Source organism: Oryctolagus cuniculus, chromosome 11, assembly GCF_051225735.1.
Source record: "Oryctolagus cuniculus isolate XC-2025 breed Fujian yellow rabbit chromosome 11, ASM5122573v1, whole genome shotgun sequence".
In the NCBI taxonomy this organism is placed as follows: domain Eukaryota; kingdom Metazoa; phylum Chordata; class Mammalia; order Lagomorpha; family Leporidae; genus Oryctolagus; species Oryctolagus cuniculus.
In genome coordinates, this window is record NC_142877.1 from 41,297,334 (window position 1) to 41,316,934 (window position 19,601).

The 19,601-nt window shown below is 44.2% G+C and overlaps 1 protein-coding gene across 7 annotated transcripts in view; it reads right to left on the reverse strand.

The window, feature by feature from the left end:
- The window catches only part of KIF16B (kinesin family member 16B), a 314,749-nt gene that overhangs the window by 86,347 nt on the left and 208,801 nt on the right, over positions 1 to 19,601 (reverse strand). For 4 of the 7 annotated variants that reach the window (XM_008256361.5, XM_070052109.2, XM_008256360.5 and 1 more), the window contains 3 exons: positions 17,322 to 17,474; positions 13,279 to 13,375; positions 12,487 to 12,537 (listed from right to left, as the gene is read on the reverse strand). In XM_008256361.5, coding sequence (XP_008254583.3) covers positions 12,487 to 12,537; positions 13,279 to 13,375; positions 17,322 to 17,474 — 301 coding nt within the window. Of the gene's footprint in view, positions 1 to 4,906; positions 11,117 to 12,486; positions 12,538 to 13,278; positions 13,376 to 17,321; positions 17,475 to 19,601 lie in introns of those variants that run through there. The other 3 variants (XM_008256359.5, XM_008256358.5, XM_070052112.2) reach the window with 2 other exon arrangements.

Below are 19,601 nucleotides of genomic sequence, written 5' to 3' on the forward strand. Positions count from 1 at the left end.
CCAGCACCATAGCTAATCTGGGCAGTGGCCTTCTCTGTACACTCACAGGCTCTGCCTTAAGAGGAGAGGGAAGAAAGGGAGGAAGGGAACTGATCTTTTCCTTTTGACCCATGAAAAACAGTGATGCCAAAACAAAACAAAATGAAAGGGACCTTCCACAGCACTTGACCTTGCTGAGGGGCCATCATTAGTGCCTTTCAAACTTATCCACTGGACTCCTGTCTCTGGGTCACGTGGATCTCTTTCGACACCTTTCTCCCTCCCTCTCTCACACACAGTTGCCAGGAAGATATGTATAACACACATACACACACTGTCTCTGGGGCATGTAGATATCACACACACACACACACACACATACACACACACACACACATTAGGGAGAAGACTTCAAAGGCAAACTTCATGTTTCTTACTGTTTTGCCTTAGGTAGGGAGCCCTTCACTTAATGATCAAACTGTCTAGGATCATGTGAATTATGGGGTTGTCAAAGGTGTGGGAGACAATGTCAATATCTGCTTCCAGCTGGTTTTGAACTCTAACTTACATGCATCTCTGAAGCAGATTCCACATTCTGCTTCCTTTAAAGGCTCAGAGAGAGGGGGGAAACACGGATTGCAACCTTGGCTCTGAGACTTGGTCGCTGAATAGTCACTGGCCCTATCTGTACTTCAGTTCTTTGTCTCAGAAAATGGCCATGAGTTTACTGAATTCCAACTATATGGCAGCACCCTTAGGAGGCACAAGACGAGGCCCTGCCCTTGGGCCTGAGGTAAAGTTAGAGGTAGACTCCGACCGATGAACTGGTAATGCAGGCAGGATCAGAAAGCTGTGGTGCGGACTGAGGGAGAGTGACGGGGACTGTGTCCACTGCTGTCTAAATGTCACGAGTGTTCCTGAGGAAGAGCTGAGCTCAAAATTGCCCAGGCATGGTCCGTCAGGTAAGCAACAGCGATTTCACTTTAACTTCCGGCATGCTTTTTCTTCTGGTGCTCCTAGGAGCTGCAAGCAAACACCGCTCTCTTTTATTGAGCTCCAACCTTGTGCCACACATCGGGCTAGGGCTAGGAACTACAAAATAACCTTTACAAATCATTTGTAATTTCTAAGACCTGTAGTTTTTCTCATCTGCATTAAATTTTTGAACAAAGATGTAGTGTTTCTACTCTAGACAGATTATATTCTAAGGATAGTATCTGCTACCTTACTTTAAAAAAAAAAAGATTTATTTAATTTATTTGGAAGGCAGAGTTAGAGAGAGAGAGAGAGGAAGAGTCAGAGAGCTCTTCCATCTGCTAGGTCACTCCCCAAATGGCTGCCAGGACCAGGGCTGGGCCAGGCTGAAGCCGGGAGCCAGGAGCTTTACCCAGGTCTTCCATGTGAGTGGAAGGGACCCAAGTACTTGGGGCCATTTTCTGCTGCTTTCCCAGGCACATTAGCAGAGAGCTGGATCAGAAGTGAAGCAAGCTGGCGCCGTGGCTCACTAGGCTAATCCTCCGTCTGCGGCGCCCGCACCCCGGGTTCTAGTCCAGGTCGGGGCGCCGGATTCTGTCCCGGTTGCCCCTCTTCCAGCCTGCTCTCTGCTGTGGCCAGGGAGTGCAGTGGAGGATGGCCCAAGTGCTTGGGCCCTGCACCGCATGGGAGACCAGGATAAGTACCTGGCTCCTGCCATCGGATCAGCCATTGGAGGGTGAACCAATGGCAAAGGAAGACCTTTCTCTCTGTTTCTCTCACTGTCTACTCTGCCTGTTTAAAAAAAAAAAAAAAAAAGAAAGAAAGAGGAGGAGGAAGAGGAGGAGGAGGAGGAGGAAGAGGAAGAAGAAGCCAGGACTCGAACCAGTGCCCATATGGGATGCCAGAATTCAGGCTATGGCTTTACCCACTCTGCCTCAGTGCCAGCCCCTAATTTTCTCTTTTTATAAGTCAATTTTCAAAATGGGGTACAATGAGCAACTGATACTCTGGTTACTACATCAGTATTTTATGAATGGGAGACAATTTCTAAGAAAGTATAATCTGAAATCAATTCCTAATAAAAGAAAAGTTGCTTGAGGCCCAGACTCATTTAACACTTTATCAGAAAAAGATCCCTGTATTTGACAGTCGTGCAGGGCACATGGATTGGGTCTGGCTAAGTTACCTGGGAGGGACTGGCTCTTACACTTCATAGCTTGCCTCAGTGTGGGCCAGCCTCTCCTCACAAGCATCTGCATGGTTCTGGAGCATTCCTGACAGCCACAGTCTGCATCAGACAGTGAAGGGTAGCAGGATCCTTTGAGGAGAAGAGAGTCCTCTCCTCACCAGTAGAAGTATGGCTGCAGTCCACTGCCATCATGGGTGCAGTTTGCTCCAATCTCACTGATTTCATGTGAACTACGTATTAGTGAGTGCACAGAAACAAACAACTCAGGGGTGAGGAACTACAATATATGGTTGGAGTCTGAAGACATTTGAGGAATAGCATAAACAGAGAACAGTAAGGATGTGTTTTGTCAAACCGTTGCCACAGGGTAATGACTTCATAGAGTCAATTTCATGAGAAATACAGAATTCCCAGGAGACAGTGTGGAAGGTTCCTGACGTTCTCCTAAACCAAGTTTATGTTGGGCAGGAAGGAAAAGCAACGAAAATGTCACCTGAAGTTATTTTTGGTTTGGAAGTAGCTACATTTTGAGTATCTTGAGGGTTATAGGATACGTGTAAACGTATGCTGGCTCATATCATATCCAATTATTTACAGGAGTTTTCAAATTTGTAGGGCAATATTGATTTTAGAATCAGTCAGTCTCCTTACATATGGTGAAGAAGATTCGTAACTCTGAAGGGGAAGTTGGTGCCGCATCTCACTAGGAGATAAAGAACCTTGAGGGAGGCTGTGCATTCAGAAGCACCTCTGCAGCAGGTAGGCCTGGGATTAATACGTAAGACGTTACAGGGAATTTTAAATACACTGCAGAGTGCCTCTATTTAGAAATAAAGGGTCAAAAGAAAAAGTACATAGTGACTTGAATAACTTATCTGTAAATAAGGAATATTAGCTTTTTAAAATTAAATACAAAGTCCTATTTTTCTTAAAGCTTTTAATGAAATCATTTTCTCTGTCAACAAATACACTATTTTTCTATTGTTGTGGAAGCACTGTAGTTGGATCCGCAGCCAAAAGACAATGGGCAGAACACAGGCTACACTATAGGTATTCAAGTCGGAATCTAGGCTGTCCTTCAAAGGGGACAAGACGAGGAAATGGATGGGAAGTGGCATTAATATCTACTCGGGTACTGTCAGCTCTGCAGAAGGCGCAGAATGCTCCTATTCCCCAGGGAGTCATCAACATGTCCCCCTAAACGCTCTAATTATGCACCATATGTTGAATTCAGCACACGCCTGGACCACGACAAGGTCAGAACTAAGCACTGCTGCTGATCTCCTGGAGCCCGTATCCAAGCTCTGCTTCTAGAATGCAGGCAAACATGTTTTTTTGTTTTTTTACCAGATAATTCTCTCGTCACCGTTCCCAGCATAGTGCACAGCTCTAGCCCCTCCTTTTTTTCAGCTACATGCCACAGTAAGTTCTAATGAGAGCCATTATACATCGGATGCCTGCTATGCCACAGCAGTTTGGAATGGGAATCTGGGAGAGAGATGGTGAGAGTCTGTTACATCTCCAAGTCTAAGCTAAGGTATAAGCAATGAGGAATAAAGGGAACTGTGTGAACAAGTGTAAATTATGAGTACAGTAAACAGTCAAGGCATGCTTATATCCATTTCCAGGGGAAACCTGCTTAGGCTGTGAAGGGATCTCGTCTTAATGCCATCATGCTATCTTTGCAGGGTTAGTAAATAGAACTGAATGGGTTCTTGCTAAGATACGTGAACCACACATGCTACAGGGATGCCCTCACCATCCATGGCAATCAAGAACAAAGCTTGAACAACACCCTGGCATGAAGAAACAGTGCTAAGCTTATCTCATTTTTGAAATGAGCTTAGAATTGTGCCAGGAAATAGAAAGACAAATTTTCAAGTAAAGGAGTATTTCTTTAATTCTGATTGTCCTAGATAACTAATTCAATTACCTAGATTTCAAAATTTAAACTCAAAATTTAATTTTGAAAGACCCAGAAAATGACAAACCATGTTGGACAGAAGTGTTTGTGGAACATATTGAGTTTAGTGGTTTAGTTGACATTTCCAATCCATGATTCTTAACAGAATCGATGACTTCTTCCATGTCAGTATGAGTTGACCTACATTGCGTCAAGGTTTGGAAATGCTGGATATATGATGAATGTTTCAATGTGAATCTATTAAAAATGTCACTATCTTTCTCCAGATCCCAAAAGACTACTCTTCCTTTAATGGTCATCATCTCTGGACAACTCATCAATAAATGCCAGACTTAAAAAAAAAAAAAAGACTTAATATCGGGTCTGGTATGCCTGACTTGTAACATGGCAACAACTGCTAGGTGATACCAGCAAACATGAATCGGACAGTTTAGGACCCTCAGGAGGAAAAACTGGAGGTTCTCCCTCGAGTTCTACAATGCCTTTCCATCAATCATTGGAAGAACCACGCATCTTCATTCACTGGGGTTTTGCTGAGCCCTTACTTTGGCCCAAACTGTGCTGAATTCTATGGCTCACGAGAGAATCAAAGGCAGAGGCGCGAAATTCCCTCCTCAGCTTTCTGTAGGACATGTTAATTAACTATCCAGCTACAGGAAGAACATCGAGCGTCCAAGGTTACCTGACCATATTCATACTATGACTAGCTACAATTTTCTTCAGCAGGAGTCAAAAATGCAGAGAGCAAAAAGGAGTCATGGGGCCCCTACAAGGCAGCAACGGAACTACAAAAAAACCGGTAAGGCAATCTTTGAAAACAATAACAACAATGACCTCAATTTATTCAGAGACCGACAATCTTTAATGTCCAGCAATTACAGAATCAATTTAGCAATGCTTACAAAGACTCATTTCTAGCAAAGTCATTCCTGTGGGAAAAAGTCAATTAAAAAAAAAGCCAATTAAAAAGATGACAATGTCAAAAATAACTGACTAGGAGGTGGCTTTTGTATTGTGAAACAAACATATATTTTGGAGGCCTGGGCTAAAGTCTAGATTCTCAATGAATTAATTCTTTCTGAATATCAATTCTCAACTAAGAAATGAAGATGGATTATAAGTCCTCTAAAGAAGATCACTGTAATGATCACAGGAACACAGGGTAAAGTACCATATAAATGGTGGCTGGAATTGCTGCCCTCATCGAAACCCACATCTTCAGGAACAAAAGATGTTAACCAGATATTAGAAGAACAGGTAGGAGGAGTGATTTACAGTAGAATCTCCATCACATTAACTAGATTATTCAGCTCCATTCCTTATAAAGGAGGCTTTAACAATTTACAGGGGTGGAGCTTGACAAGAGGTCAGATGGTGACGGTTTGGAAGCTGTGTTGTATAAGAAGAAGTGGTGGGACGGAGGGGCGTTAGGGTCAAGAAAATCAGGGGTAGGAGAGTGAATAATTTTCCTCTCTGAAGGGTTGTGATGTAGTACAGATTTCCCACTAGGCTTCTTTTGTTCTGCTATAGAGGATGCCATGGATGGATGGATTCTGCAGACAGAGATCACAGTAAGGAAGACTCTGGGAAAGAGGGATCTAACAATGACAGCAGCTCCCAAGGAAGAGACTGTTTCAGAGGTAGCAAGTGGTCAGTTCATCCAAGGAAGCAGTCAAGCAGAGAGATGGAAGAGGACACCGAGTCTTCTCTCCCTGCAGCAGTAGTGCAGATAGAATCTTGCCGCGGCCCTTTGGTGGGGTGGAATGTACTCCCTCACTCCTGGACCTGGGCTTGGTTATGTGACTTGGGATGGCCAATTATATGTTAACAGCAGAGGCTTGCATGGCAGCTCTTTTGTGCTTCTGTTATCATCAAACCTTTTTTTAGAACAAAGACTTTAAAATGAGACACTGTTGGGCAGACCAGCCCTCGTTGAACTGTGGATGACCTGTAGTCTACAGCAGAGTTGCTGCAAGCCCGCAGTGAGAAATAAAAGCTTTCCTGCTTGTTTTTGTTTGGATATGCTACTGAAATTTTGAGCATTGCTATTTGGTAATAGCTAGCTGATACAATACATATCAAACAGATAATTTATGGGATGAGCAGAGCTGTCTTAGTTACATACTGAAGACTGGGACTGCATTCACAAAATGAGGTCCTTAGAAACTGGTCTATATAAAAAAGACTGCTTGACCATCAAAGACACATTACTAAAAATCACTATAAACTATTCATCATACAAAGCTTGAAGTCATCTGAGAAAAAGAATGTAACTAAAAATTACTGTAATTATTATGGTTCGAAGGCTTAACGGGATGCATGTACATTTTTTAAGTAATGAGAATAGAGAGACAAACTGTCTTGAAATGTTTTTCAACAAAGACTAAATAAATTCAGCCTGCCAACCACAAGTCTGCAAGACAGGCAGCTGTGAGCAAAATGAATAAATTCAGATAAAAATCACTGTTTCAAAAGGATACAAGGAGGTACCATCTAGAATGTATTAACAGGCCCCACAATTTAAGTGTTTATACCTATATTACAATGCAAAATGCTACATAACCAACTACATATGAGCCTCTATGTTCTTTTGATTCAGAAACTCGTTACAACTGAGATGTTATATTGGGTTGAATACTTAGACTGTCATACCCAGTTCCCATGAGAGGCATGTCTTGGGCTTAGCACTTCTGACAAACGAGCCAGGAGGAGGCCATTAGGATAGAAGCCACAGTGGACAGTGGCACTAATGGGACTCTCCTGGCTTCCAAAGGCATTATCAGAACCTGGATACCTACTTCACGGACAGTATATCCAGCTCCCACACCTAGGAACCATACTTTATCTCAGGGTGCCAAGCAGGCTTCGGTGAGGCAAGTGATGTCCAAAGTAGGATTGCTGTATGCTGCTTCTGCTCCTCGGTGAGATCTGAATGCAATCCTGATTGCAGCCTACTTGTGTCATAAGGCACTGAAGATGTTATACTGAATAATATGATTTTATGCAATGCTGATACTTGCTGCATGCTCCACCTGGGAAAAACACTAAAGACCATGATTGATAACATGCTTCAGTACCTGTGAGGACAAGCAGGTCTATCTGTTCAGCATTTAACACTCTCTGCTAAAATCCTGAGCTATTGAAATTTGCTGCCTCTTCCTGACCTTGGCAACCCATGCAGGTATCTTAAATTCTACTCCCTCTGCTCTTCATGATCAAAGATACAAAGCTAACACACCAAGTGGGACAATTTAGAAAAACCAATGCACAATTACATCAACTGAGAAAAAAGTAGAAAACAGTTAAAATAGGAAAAATATTATGGATAAGCTTTTCCATGACTGTCATGGTAGATTCTGGGAATTTTTCCATGATACAAGATGACCTACCAGCCAAGACAGGGGATGACAAGCTGATTTGAATGATGTCCTTCTCACACAAAGGCCTTCAGTTATAAGGCAGTAAGGTGTGTAGGTATGCGGTGGGGAGTGTTTTGGAAGTTATTCTGCACATAATAACATGAGAGAATTAAATTGCCTTAAAGAACAAAACAAAATACCTGCACTGGTCCAAAGCAAACAAGGCTGTAGCCACCAGTTTGTCAACTGTGACACATTCTCCAATTTCCTACCTTTTTCTGTTCGTTCCACAGAAACTGGGTAGATAAAAAATAAGTAAACATAGAAACAGTTAAGTCACTTTTGATAAGGAAGAGAGGGAAGATGTGTGCTTCCTGGCCAAAAGGAGGTGATAAGTTTCTGGGTGGTTAAGTTTTGACACCATCCCTGTCATCAATTAGGAACAGAAATGAAGAAGAGGCTGTAACAATTTATTGAACGTGATTCCAAGATTTGGACAGAAGGAAAAATGGCCCCTCCATGCCAGGGCTATGACAAGCAGGTTAACAGAATCCTTGATTCACTCAATTGCATACAAGGTTGTGTGAGTGGCTACCGGGGGTAGGGGGAGGAGCATGACCCCAGTTGAGAGCGAAACAGGAGCCTCCTTCTGAAACTTTGGAATTTGGTAGAACACACACTTGAGAGACAAGGGAACAGTGGCAGAACAACTAGGGTCAGACAGAACAGGAAGTACACTCAGCAGTTGTAACCTTATTACTCATGATACAGTTAACAGGAGTGGACAGAGGAAGTCCACACGCTGCAAAGGGTCTTACAAAGGAGGCAGGCAACCAACTACCGGATGGAGAGAGGAGATCTAGGCCAGGGAAACGTGGGTGGGAACTCACCCCAACTGGAGGTCGCAGAACACCTCATCCAGAGGTTGGAGTGCGGGGGAAGTCAAATCGGTGAGTAAGTCACTAAATCAGATAGGTTGGAAGGGAGCAGGGAGGAAACAGCAGAGGAGGAAGGAAGAGGCAATTAGCTGAAGAAGAAAACACTGCAGGGCACGCACTGCTGTCTGGAGTCCGCGCATTACAGAAGCGGGAGGCCATGTGGAATCCCTGGGTCCTTCTCGGAAGCTCAGCACAGCACTGATGTGCTCTGCCACATGGTGGTCCTAATCACAACTACGACAGAGGATGTCAACGCAGGTCACCGCCAGGCTGGGCGCTTTTTCAGGTGGCACATATGAGTCTGCCAGAATCTGGCAGGCACGTACGGATTCCAAGTCACCACACTAAAAAGACATGAAGGAAGCCAAGCGGTCAGAAATGCTTTAATCACCTCCCAAATACTGAGTCTGATCCAAAGTTACAAGCCCAGGTTTCAAGAAAATAAAGCAAGGTGGTGATAAATATACCTTATCAGTTCTCTGCTACCAGCTACTATTTTCTTTTTGCTGTATTTAAAATATTTACATTATCAATTTTAGAAGTCTGCAATTTTCCAGTTCCAATTTAATTAATCAAACTGATATATTCCTATTTCCTTGACTGTCTTCATGTTTTTTATTAAAGTTCTCAAAAAATATGTAGCGCATCTCTAAAAGTCTCCTCCCTAGGATCTTGTCAAATGGGAGATTAGCCACAGAGCCTCATCTTCAGAATTGAACGTCAGTTTCCAGACCTCAGGGGCCCCAGCCTGACTACCCCGAGGCTCCGGCGGAACGTGCGGGGCCTCTGGACTCTTTTTTGAATCTGATGCAAGCCTGCCTCTTTGTGAGAAGATAAGTTCTACTGTGGAGACAGTTTTCTTCTCCGGGACCACAGCGCACCGGAACTCACCCAGCGCACGGCATGCGATCACATCAAACTGTGCGCGGGAGGGAGGCGTGCCTAGCGACGGGGTGTGCGGGTGGAAGACGCCATCTGCACGCACGAGCGCGATGTGGGTGTTGAGGAGGAGCAGCGAGCTGCAGCCGGGGCCGGGCTGCCCCTCCACCCGGACGGTCGTGTAGAGCAGTAACTGCAGCTCCGCCAGGGAGGGGATGCTGCCTTCCATGTTTCCGTGAAGAAAGTAAATCATGTCAACCATGGCAGTCTGGAATCTGGACGACAACCCTACTCCGCTTGCCAAAACTAAATCAGGGATTTCTGCTTTCCAATCAAGCGAGAGCTGCACCAGATCCTGCTGGAGCAAAGGGTGATTGGCGCAGACAGCGGCTTCAGACTCTGGCGTTAGGACACGGACGAGGTCACGGCACAGCTGCTGCGAGAGGTTTTTGTTGTAACTGAACACGGTGAGCAGGAGATCCGCTGTGGAGCCTAGGAACCGGACACTCTGTCCACCGAAGCCGACTTGAATCTCCCGTAATCCGGAGAAAGGAAGAGTGTGAAAAAGGGTCATTGAGCCTGGGTGACTGTCTGACAGAACCAGAGCCATCAGGGCTGACCGCAGCAGGAGCAGGCATGCGGGCTGGGGGTCGGGCTCTGTGCAGTTAGCAACGGCAAGCCAGTAAACGCCTTCGGCTTCGCTCACGTCGCCCAAAGGTTCTGGTAGCGAACAAGACATGTGTTGGAGAAAGTCCGTTAGAGGGCGCTCTTGAAGGTGCAGCATTTGGTCTGGGAATTGCACAAGGGTCTGCTTCAGGGCAGAACCCTTCCTAGCACCTTCACGTTCAAGGCGGAAAACCGAGCTTGGTGAGCCCCCTGGCGATCCCGACGCTACAAACGCTGGGCACGGCACACCGGTCTCCGCCTGCCTCATGCTCCCTGCCTCTTCCTGGTGGCTGCTGCCAACCTGAGCTTCAGGGAAGGAATCAGATCCCGATACCACCACGTGGGACTTAAAGGGCACATCCAGGGGTAAGTGCTTCAGAATCGGCAGGTTCCTGATGAATGTTGTCACGTGGGAAGTGAGTCCACTCGGGTCACACAGGCTGCCCACGTGCCTGGCCTGGTCCACCACCCTCGTGCCAGCCTGCAGCAGCTGATGGCTGGTATCTTTATAAAGATCTGAGAACTTGTGGTAAAAGTATCCCAGTCCATAGTTTCCTTCCGTCCTGATACTTAGCAGTGACTCAGAAGAGCTGATCTTTTTAGCAGCCAACTCTTTCTCATCCTGCTGCTCACTACAAAAGCCGGAGGCCGGTGCACTCCAAGGAGCACCGGCGGATGCGACCTCCTCTTGAGAAACGCTCTCCGCGAGAACAAAGCACAACACTTTGCTCTGTCGGGCCTGCTTGCTTCCACCATTCAGAGACACCTCCTGGGACGTATGGTGCAGCAAAGTCCAGGTGGACTCAGCTCCCGAGCCGTGTTCATCTGTATCAGATAGCACTTGGCTGGAATTGGCTGCCTTACCTTGAACGTCTGCAGCAGCACTGGTGTTGCTTTCGTCAAGAACAGAGAGTGGAGACCCATGAAAACACTTGTGTTCACAATGGCCAGCAGGCTCAGGAGGGTGATATTTGCAAGCCTGGTGCTGAGGCACCCCAGGAACAGGGGGCAGATCTCTGGACTGCCAGGCTGTCTTTTGTGATGCTGAGGAGGAAGTTTTAGGGTCTGAGATGCTCTGGTTCACAGGACAACTCCAGCAGTGGTCCGGGTCCACCTCCTGCCTCGCTTCTCTAAGGACGTGGGAGGTATCAGTGGTGTCTTTGGACAGAAGTGGGGCAAGACACCGTGCCAGCCGAGACTGTTTTTTCTGTTCAAGATGTCAAAAAAAGGTTGAAATGGGGATATGGCATCACTTTCTGCCATTCTTTCGCACATGATACTCCTGGTAGTCATTAGTTTCATTGGGTGCATTAATTCAGAGGTTAAATTGAAACCCCAAGCCATTCCTGTTGATTGACATATGATTCAAGAGTAGATCTGATTCATATAGAGAATAGTTATTTCCATATTCTATAGCTTATGAATCGTTGGGTATTTTTGATAGCACTGAATAGAATTGATCCACAGTATCCATTTCTTGGCCTAAGATTTCATTTTCTCTAAAATAGATCCTAAGACCTTGGATTTGGTGTGTAAAAGGTCAAATTTAGTTGTGAAAATAATCCATGATGGTACATTAAAAATGCTAAATAAATCAGGGTGTACTTACTAAAAGTTTCAGGGTAATGCCAAAAAAAAAAAAAAAAAAAGTCCAAACCAGGTCACATTTCACTCTCCTTTTGATTCTTTCTACGGGAATCCTTAATTATGCCCGCAGTGGTTAGATTACCATCACAGTTATACACAAAGCATCACCATGGTAGGCTTACTGCATGCCTGTGATGTGTCAGACACACAGAAACGCAAAGCAACATCGTGCTTTGCATGTGGTTCCTGCTAAGGATATGGGTGTCCAAAGGAGGAGGGTGTCATTACAAGATCAGTGGCAGGGGGTGGCTGCGGTTAGGTCAGAGTCAGCTGAGCCCACTGTGGAACATCCAGCCTTCTCACTCTCTGTTCAGTAATGTGTGGACAACCGTCCAGAAAATGTCTACCACCTATTAGGTTTTTGTTTGCTTTTAACTTTTCACTTATTTATTTATTAAATTTAGAACAGTATGGGAAAGACTATATGCCCCTCGGTAGAGAAAAATACAAGTAAAACCCTACAAATTGTATGCCCAAATAAACCTTGGTTTGACAATGCACAAGAGAAATAAGCTAATCAATCGCGAGTCTTTTCTTTGTACTACTGCCAACTCACAGTCTATGAAATGACCAGGTTTTTTTTCTTTTAAACATAGAGAAATGCTCAGTTTCATTTCCAAACCCCATATCTGATTCTGATTATATAATTCTGCCTTTTAAATGCAGACCAAGGGAAAGGATACTGTTATGGATGAAAAACTGGGCAAAGCTCCACCACAGCTACATGCCATTCAAATAAAGTCAAAGCAATTTCAACCTGCAGGATTCCGTTTAATTTCAAGTCCATATAATAGCTTGCCTTTCCTATTAGCCATTAATCTCACTGGGACTTCAAAATTCTAATTATGCAACTAAACATTAAGAAAATTTAATCACACAAGCATGCCATAATTTAAGGCGACCCTATCAATCTGAAAAATCATTACCTACCTCATATTTTAGCTTACGTTGAATGGTGCCATTGTGAAGTTTCTCATTATTCTGAAAAGAAAATAAAAAGCGCTCTATATTAAATTATAGCTTGTTCATGGGGAGGGGGAAAGATTGATTCGAAGTATTTATGGGAATAAAATTCTAAAGAAACATACTTGTCATTCAACAATGACAATCCTTCAGTAAAACTTATATTCCCAAGGTAAGCCTGGCTCTAGTGACCAATCTGCCCGTAACAGAACTAAGCCGTTTACTCCTAATCTTGGAATTCTAAGAAGGACATTAAATGCAAGGTCTCCTTAGGATATTTCGTAATTTTCGGTTTAGAAATGAACTGTCTTAATTTTGATAACATTCAACTTGTCACAAACATGTATCTTCTCAACAGCAAAATTACATTTCTATGTTGGATAATTTACAAAGTAAATTAAGTGCCAATGGTAACTGATTGTATTTGGGGGAGAAAGAGAAAAATGTAGGATTTTTATAAATCAAACTATGAAAATACAGCATGTTAGGGGACTTTATATCCACTGAAGTGTTTTCAAAAAATTATAAAATCTAATATAAAGTCACTCTTAAATCAATATTATTATTAAACTGTTAAGCTGCAACCAAGCAATATTATACTATCTAGGTAACATTTAATATTTTTCTGGAACAGTCCACACCTGAATTCTCTCACTGAAAAAGTCATAAAGATCCCACCTCTGCCAGCACCATTAATAACTTATCCTCAAGGCTGTTCTGCAAAGGGAATGACTGTATTGCTTGGCTCCTGCAGCTTACCTTCCTCATATCTGCAGAGGCACTGCTGTCATCACCTAGCCCACGGTGCAGATCCTGAAGACGCCTCTGAACTTCTTCTTCAATATAAGCACTGATCCTGAGAACGGTGCAGACAAGGCAAATGTGAACATTTCCAACCACATAGGACATGCATTTTGAGATCCCTTCATGAGCATGCCCCTCATAACTGAGAGTTTTCTCATCCTAAGTGCCAAGCATAACAACAACATGAGACCTTTAATCTTTGTTTTTTGTTTTTAAAGAAATCTAGTGCCACAAGTTCAATATCTGGGTTTTCCACAGATAAGACAGAATTGGGGGAATGAAAGAATATTGGGACTGGAAAGGAGAGTAAGTGATCCCATCCAAACCCTCTAGGAATTCACTTAGTGAAACTCCCACTGCAGGCGAGGGGAAAGCCAGTCTCTGACTTCAGAAGGCTCCGCAGTCTTGGATCTGAACCTGAGCAGAACATTTCCTTCCCTAAGCCTTGGTCTCCTCACACTGATAGAGGTGACAGTTTTTCTTCAACGACAAGGTCATTTATGAGATTACAAAGAAAAGTAGATGCTGGGGCTGGCACTGTGGCGTAGCAGGTAAAGCCGCCGTCTGCAGTGCCAGCATCCCATGTGAGCGTTGGTTCAAGTCCCGGATGCTCCACTTCCAATTCTGCTCTCTGCTATGGCCTGGGAAAGCAGTAGAAGATGGCCCAAGTGCTTGGGTCCTTGCACTCACATGGGAGATTGGGAAGAAGCTCCTGGCTCCTGGCTTCAGATAGGCACAGCCCCAGCTGTTGCAGCCAACTGGAGAGTGAACCATTGGATGGAAGACCTCTCTCTCTCTCTCTCTCTCTCTTTCTCTGCCTTTCCTTCTCTATGTAACTCTTTCAAGTAAATAAATCTTTAAACAAAAAAAAAAGAAAAGTAGATGTGTAAGGACACTTCAAAAGATCTGTGGGAGAATGGAATTAAAACATAAGTTTGGGGGCCAGCACTATGGCACAGAGGGTTAAGCTGCGGTCTGTAGTGCCAGCATTCCATATGGGTGCTGGTTTTAGTCCCAGCTGCTCCACTTCCACACACTCCCTAATGAGCCTGGGAAAGCAGTGGAAGACGGCCAAAGTCCCTATACCCTTCACCCATGTGGGAGACCTGGAAGAAGCTCCTTGCTTCGGCCTGGCACAGCCCTGGCCATTGTGGCAATTTGGGGAGTGAACCAGCAGATGGAAGATCTCTCTCTGTCTGTCTCTCCTTTTCTTTCTCTGGAACTCTATCTTTCAAATAAACAAATAAATTTTTTTTTTTTTAAAAAGTCAGTTTATTTCGGTGCAAAAATCCTAAAATTCAGGGATATTTTTTTCCATAGTTTTCAACTTCTGAAGACACTTGCATGCATAGATTTAATTATTTTTGTGCCAAAATAAACTTTTGATTATATTTTCTATGAACTTTTAGAAGTTACTCTCTATGAATCTTCATTATGCAGATGAACAATGCCTTTTCTTCTTATATTGTTACTGGACTGTAACTGGGTTATCAGCGCCAATCCAGAGATACTGTATCTTAACATCTCCACTTTTCTTTTTTTAAGATATATTTTAGGGACCAGCACTATGGCGCAGTGGGCTAAAGCCCTGGCATCCCATATGGGCGCCGGTTCTGGTCCTGGCTGCTCCACTTCCGATCTAGCTCTCTGCTGTGGCCTGGGAAAGCAGTAGAAGATGGCCCAAGTCCTCGGGCCCCTGCACCCACGTGGGAGACCTGAAAGAAGCTCCTGGCTCCTGGCTTTGAATTGGCACAGCTCTGGCCATTGCAGCCATCTGGGGAGTGAACCATCGGATGGAAGACCTCTCTCTCCCTCTCAGTATTTGTAACTCTACCTCTCAAATAAATAAATAAAATATTTTTTTAAAAAAAGATATATTTTAAAGGTAGAGTTAGAGAGAGGAGATACAGAGAAAGAGAGAGAGAGAGAGAGAGGGAGAGAGAGAGAGATCTTCCATCTGCTGGTTCACTTTCCAAAGAGAGAGAGAAAGAGAGAAAGAGAGAAAGAGAGAGAGAGAGAGAGAGAGAGATCTTCCATCTGCTGGTTTGCTCCCCAAGTGGCTGCAATGGCCAGTGCTGGGCTGGGCCAAAGCCAGGAGCCAGGAGCTTCTTTGAGGTCTCCCACATAGATGCAGAGACCCAAGCTCTTGGGCCACTCTCCGCTGCTTTTCAGGTGCATTAGCAGGGAGCTGTATCAGAAGTGTATATTTCACTTTGTGTTTCTATGGGGGTGCAAACTGTTGAAATCTTTACTTAATGTATACTAAACTGATCTTCTGTAAAAAAAAAAAAAAGAAAGAAAGAAATTATCAATTCCCAACTTGACTCTCACTGGGATTAAACATGACAATAGGTCTGATCTGATTTCATCATCATTTAAAAAATCATCTATTATTTTTCACTTTATGTTTCTGTGTGGGAGCAAACTGTTGAAATCTTTACTTAATGTATGCTAAACTGATCTTCTGTATATAAAGAGAATCGAAAATGAATCCTCATGTGAATGGAAAGGGAGAGGGTGTGGGAAAGGGGAGGGTTGCGGGTGGGAGGGACGTTATGGGGGGGGGAGCCATTGTAATCCATAAAAATAAAAAAATAAAAACAAAAAACAAACAAACAAAAAAGAAGTGGAGTAGTGAGGTTTCGAACCAGAGCCCATATGGAATGCTGGCATCACAGGTGGCAGCTTTACCCACTACGCCACAGTGCCTGCCCAGGTCTCCACTTTTCAAAATGGCTGGCATAAGGACATGATTGGGCAGAAGTTAGAAGTCATTGATTTGTGAAGCTCTTGTCAATCGAATACTTGGTGCTCCATAGAATGTAGGTACAGTAAATGGAGTAGAAGCATCAGCCTTACTCAGGCCCAATCTCTGGCTGTCTTTAGGTCAATCCACCCAAGCAACCAGAGACTAGAGAATTTAATCTCATCAGAGATTAATTCTATCTCATGAGAGAGAAGAATCTCATGGCTCAGACTGCCAAAAGCGAAGCCTTCCTCACTTCTAGGCTCCCCTCTCTTAATCTGACAGACACTGATTATTTTATATGAGATACCTGTCATGTGTACACCTCAGTGCAGTCAGTCACTCACTCAACCAATGGCTTCATCTTTCTAAGCACATGCAGAATAAATGTGAGAAACATTTTTATACTACTGACTACAGAGAAATAAGGTTCTAATTTTCTAAAATGATAGGTAAAGAGATTACTATTTGAGATATAATAGCCCAAATAAAGTAGAATATTTACTCTTTAGCACTGAAAACAAAATCAAGAGCAACTGATCACGAGCCAAGGCCATCTACAGATGATTTCTCCTGATCTTCACTTGAATCTTAAAGTAGTCCACAGAAGATGTGGACGACCTAGAGTCTGAAAGGACTACAGGCTCAGGCATTCCAATATCCAAATACATTATCCCCAATATCCTGGCTCAGGACCTGCCCAATCTGAAATGTCCTCTGAATATAGATAGAGTGGAGGAAAATAACCTTTAAAAAAAAAAAAACAGGTAAAGAAAGACTATGTCAACAATGGCACCTTAGTTGACAATCATGTTAATTATGTGACTCTTCTCATAGTCATTCTTAATATACTAGTACAGTGTTGTAATAAACTTCATCTATTTGTAATCTATGACTTACACAACTTAACTGCCAGTGCAAAGCCCTCTTTTTCTTGTTTATGTTCTTTTCAACTTGGCCTCGCATTTCTGGAGGAACGCTCACCCTGTGTCTTTTAATTCCACCTCCTCACAGAAACCATTTGCACCAAGATTCACTGGATTTGGCTGACAAGTCCTCAGCTCCTTGATTTCCTTCCAACGACCCTTTGCTTCACTACTAGCCAAGCATCAGCTGACAAAGACAGCACTTCTCAGGCCCATGTGCCCCCTGCTGCCTTTGACAGATCCCCCATATGCAGGCTAGCCACTACAGGTGCAGTAAGTCATGAAATCACATAAAATGCAAACCCAGTACGTTTAATGTTGAGTACCTGGCATCCATCAGGGGTACCAGGTGCGGTTTCTCAGCACTGGACAGCAAGCTGGCAGAAGCAGCCTTCCCCTCCAGCCTCCCAAGAGGACCTCTTTGAGTACCATCGCCCTCACAGATCTTTTCCTTCAGCGCCTGGATTTCGTGTTCTAACCTACAGAGACAGGAACCACACGGATTCACTCATTAGTAATCTTTCCTGAGCTGTTTCACCGTGTGAGACACTGTTCTAGACAACATGGGGGATCTGGATATGAAAAGGGAAGCAGTGGGTATAAACCTAGGAAAGTAGGCTGAGACCCATGAGAAATTAGAATAAGCCATGAATTGTGGAACCAACAGTTTACCTCCATTGGTAAATGACACATGGACTATGAGGTCAAGTGTAAATAAGGACATTCTGCTGCTGGCCCAGGCAATGCTTGAATCTGCAGCCACCAGGCTAAATAAGAACCAAGCTTGCCAGTAAACTTGGCCTCAGGAAACTTAAGACCAAGCTAGAGGCTGCACCCCACTTGCTGCTTGAACTTGGACAGGTGATTTAAATCTGGGTCTCAATGTCTTCATGGATCAAATAGAAGAGGCAACTAGTGTCTTTTTCAATTCTTTCAGCAACAAAAATCAGAGATTCTAGTGTCAAATGGCGACACACCGTGCATGTTGCTGCTAGCCATCTGGTGTCACCAAGAGCAACTCGACTCTACCCTGAGCATGAAAGCCAACTTCTTAATGCTCAGCGATGGGATCGTGGGGTCACAGGGCAGGCACTCAGAAGTTCCACGGGAGGCAGTGCCGGCTAAACTCGGGTCTTCCTCTGCCTGCTGCACTGCCCGAGACTCGACCTGCAGAGAGTGTGGAATTTTCAAGACGCAAATGGGCAGAGAAGAGTGACAGAAGGGGGATGATATTAACAGGGTCTCAGCAATGGTAAGAAATGAGCAGGATGGAAGCAGGTTTCCAGCAGTGTTTAAAGTTGAGAAGGTGCCTGCTAGGGTTGTTTACAGTTGATCTTCAGTGCTGGGCAGTGGAGAAGACTCCGTAGAGCAAAGGAGGTTCACGTGGGACTTTGAAGACTGAGATTTCTATGGGTGGCAACGGACAAACACAGCATCCCAAGATTGGCATCCGATATAAACAATGGGCCTTGCTATATGTTGGGATCCCATATAAAGAACTGGCCAGACATGTGGTTAGTAGACAAAAGGAAAGTGTGGCAAACACTTCTGGGGGGGTTAAGTGGACCTAGCCCCAAGTTGTGACTCTGCCACTCTCTGGCTGTTTGACACCAGCCCCCAGTATCTAACCACTGCAGGCTTCAACCTCCCCACCTAAAAACGGGGGATGATGCTACTTTTCTTCAGAAGACAAAGGAAAATGCTCACATGGCTTTTGAAACAGAGTGTGAGTTACACAAATTATTTCCCCATGCTTGGCATCAAGGACTCTGAAAACAAAGGCGTATTAACAGGTTGCTTCTGTTATCCCTGCTGTGGGGACTTGATGCATGTCACTGGGGCAGCGGGAGTGAGTCGGTGGTGAAAAAGAAAACAGAAAAAAAAAATGGATGAAATCTTTCTCATAAACCACTGAGAAGCCAAGGGGCAAAGCCAAGTTCAGTGTACTGCTGTTCAATCTGGCCCTGTAAGAATTTAGTATTTCACATCTGTGGAGTTTCAGAAGGGCCCTAGTCGGGCTGCCTGGTAGGTCCTGGCATAGCCATGAGGCTAGGAGAGACAACAAAGCACAAGAGAAACACACGGAAAGAGGCAGGGGCATCACAGAGACATCAGAGAGCCTAGAATTAACTGGTCCGAAGTAGGGCTCCGCAAAGCTATTTCATCAGAGCAGCCCCCTGTGCGAGGTTTCTGCAGGAATGCTGACACCGGGAGATCACTCCCCTGGAAATCACAGTCCTGCGTGGGCTCTATTAAAGAGTGGTAATACTAAATGGCTGCCTGACAAAAGTCAGGGACATCAAGCTAAAAGCTCACGCTGCATTCTTACTGCACGCTGCAGGACACAAATTGAGAGCGTGGCCTCCACTACTTTAAATTTCCTGGGGCTGGGGCATTGTCCAGCAATTTCATTTACTTAACATACCTGCAATCATTTTCTTAAACCTCCAACCTATTTCTCTGAAACAGTGGCATGATGGCTTTGCATTGTTATTCTGCTGCTGTTTTGCCTAAGGAATTACCAGAGGGCAATGGTAACTATAAGCCACAGTAGAAGGAGATCATTTGAAAGGAGGCTATCCTGACCTTTTCAGGCAAGATGAGTG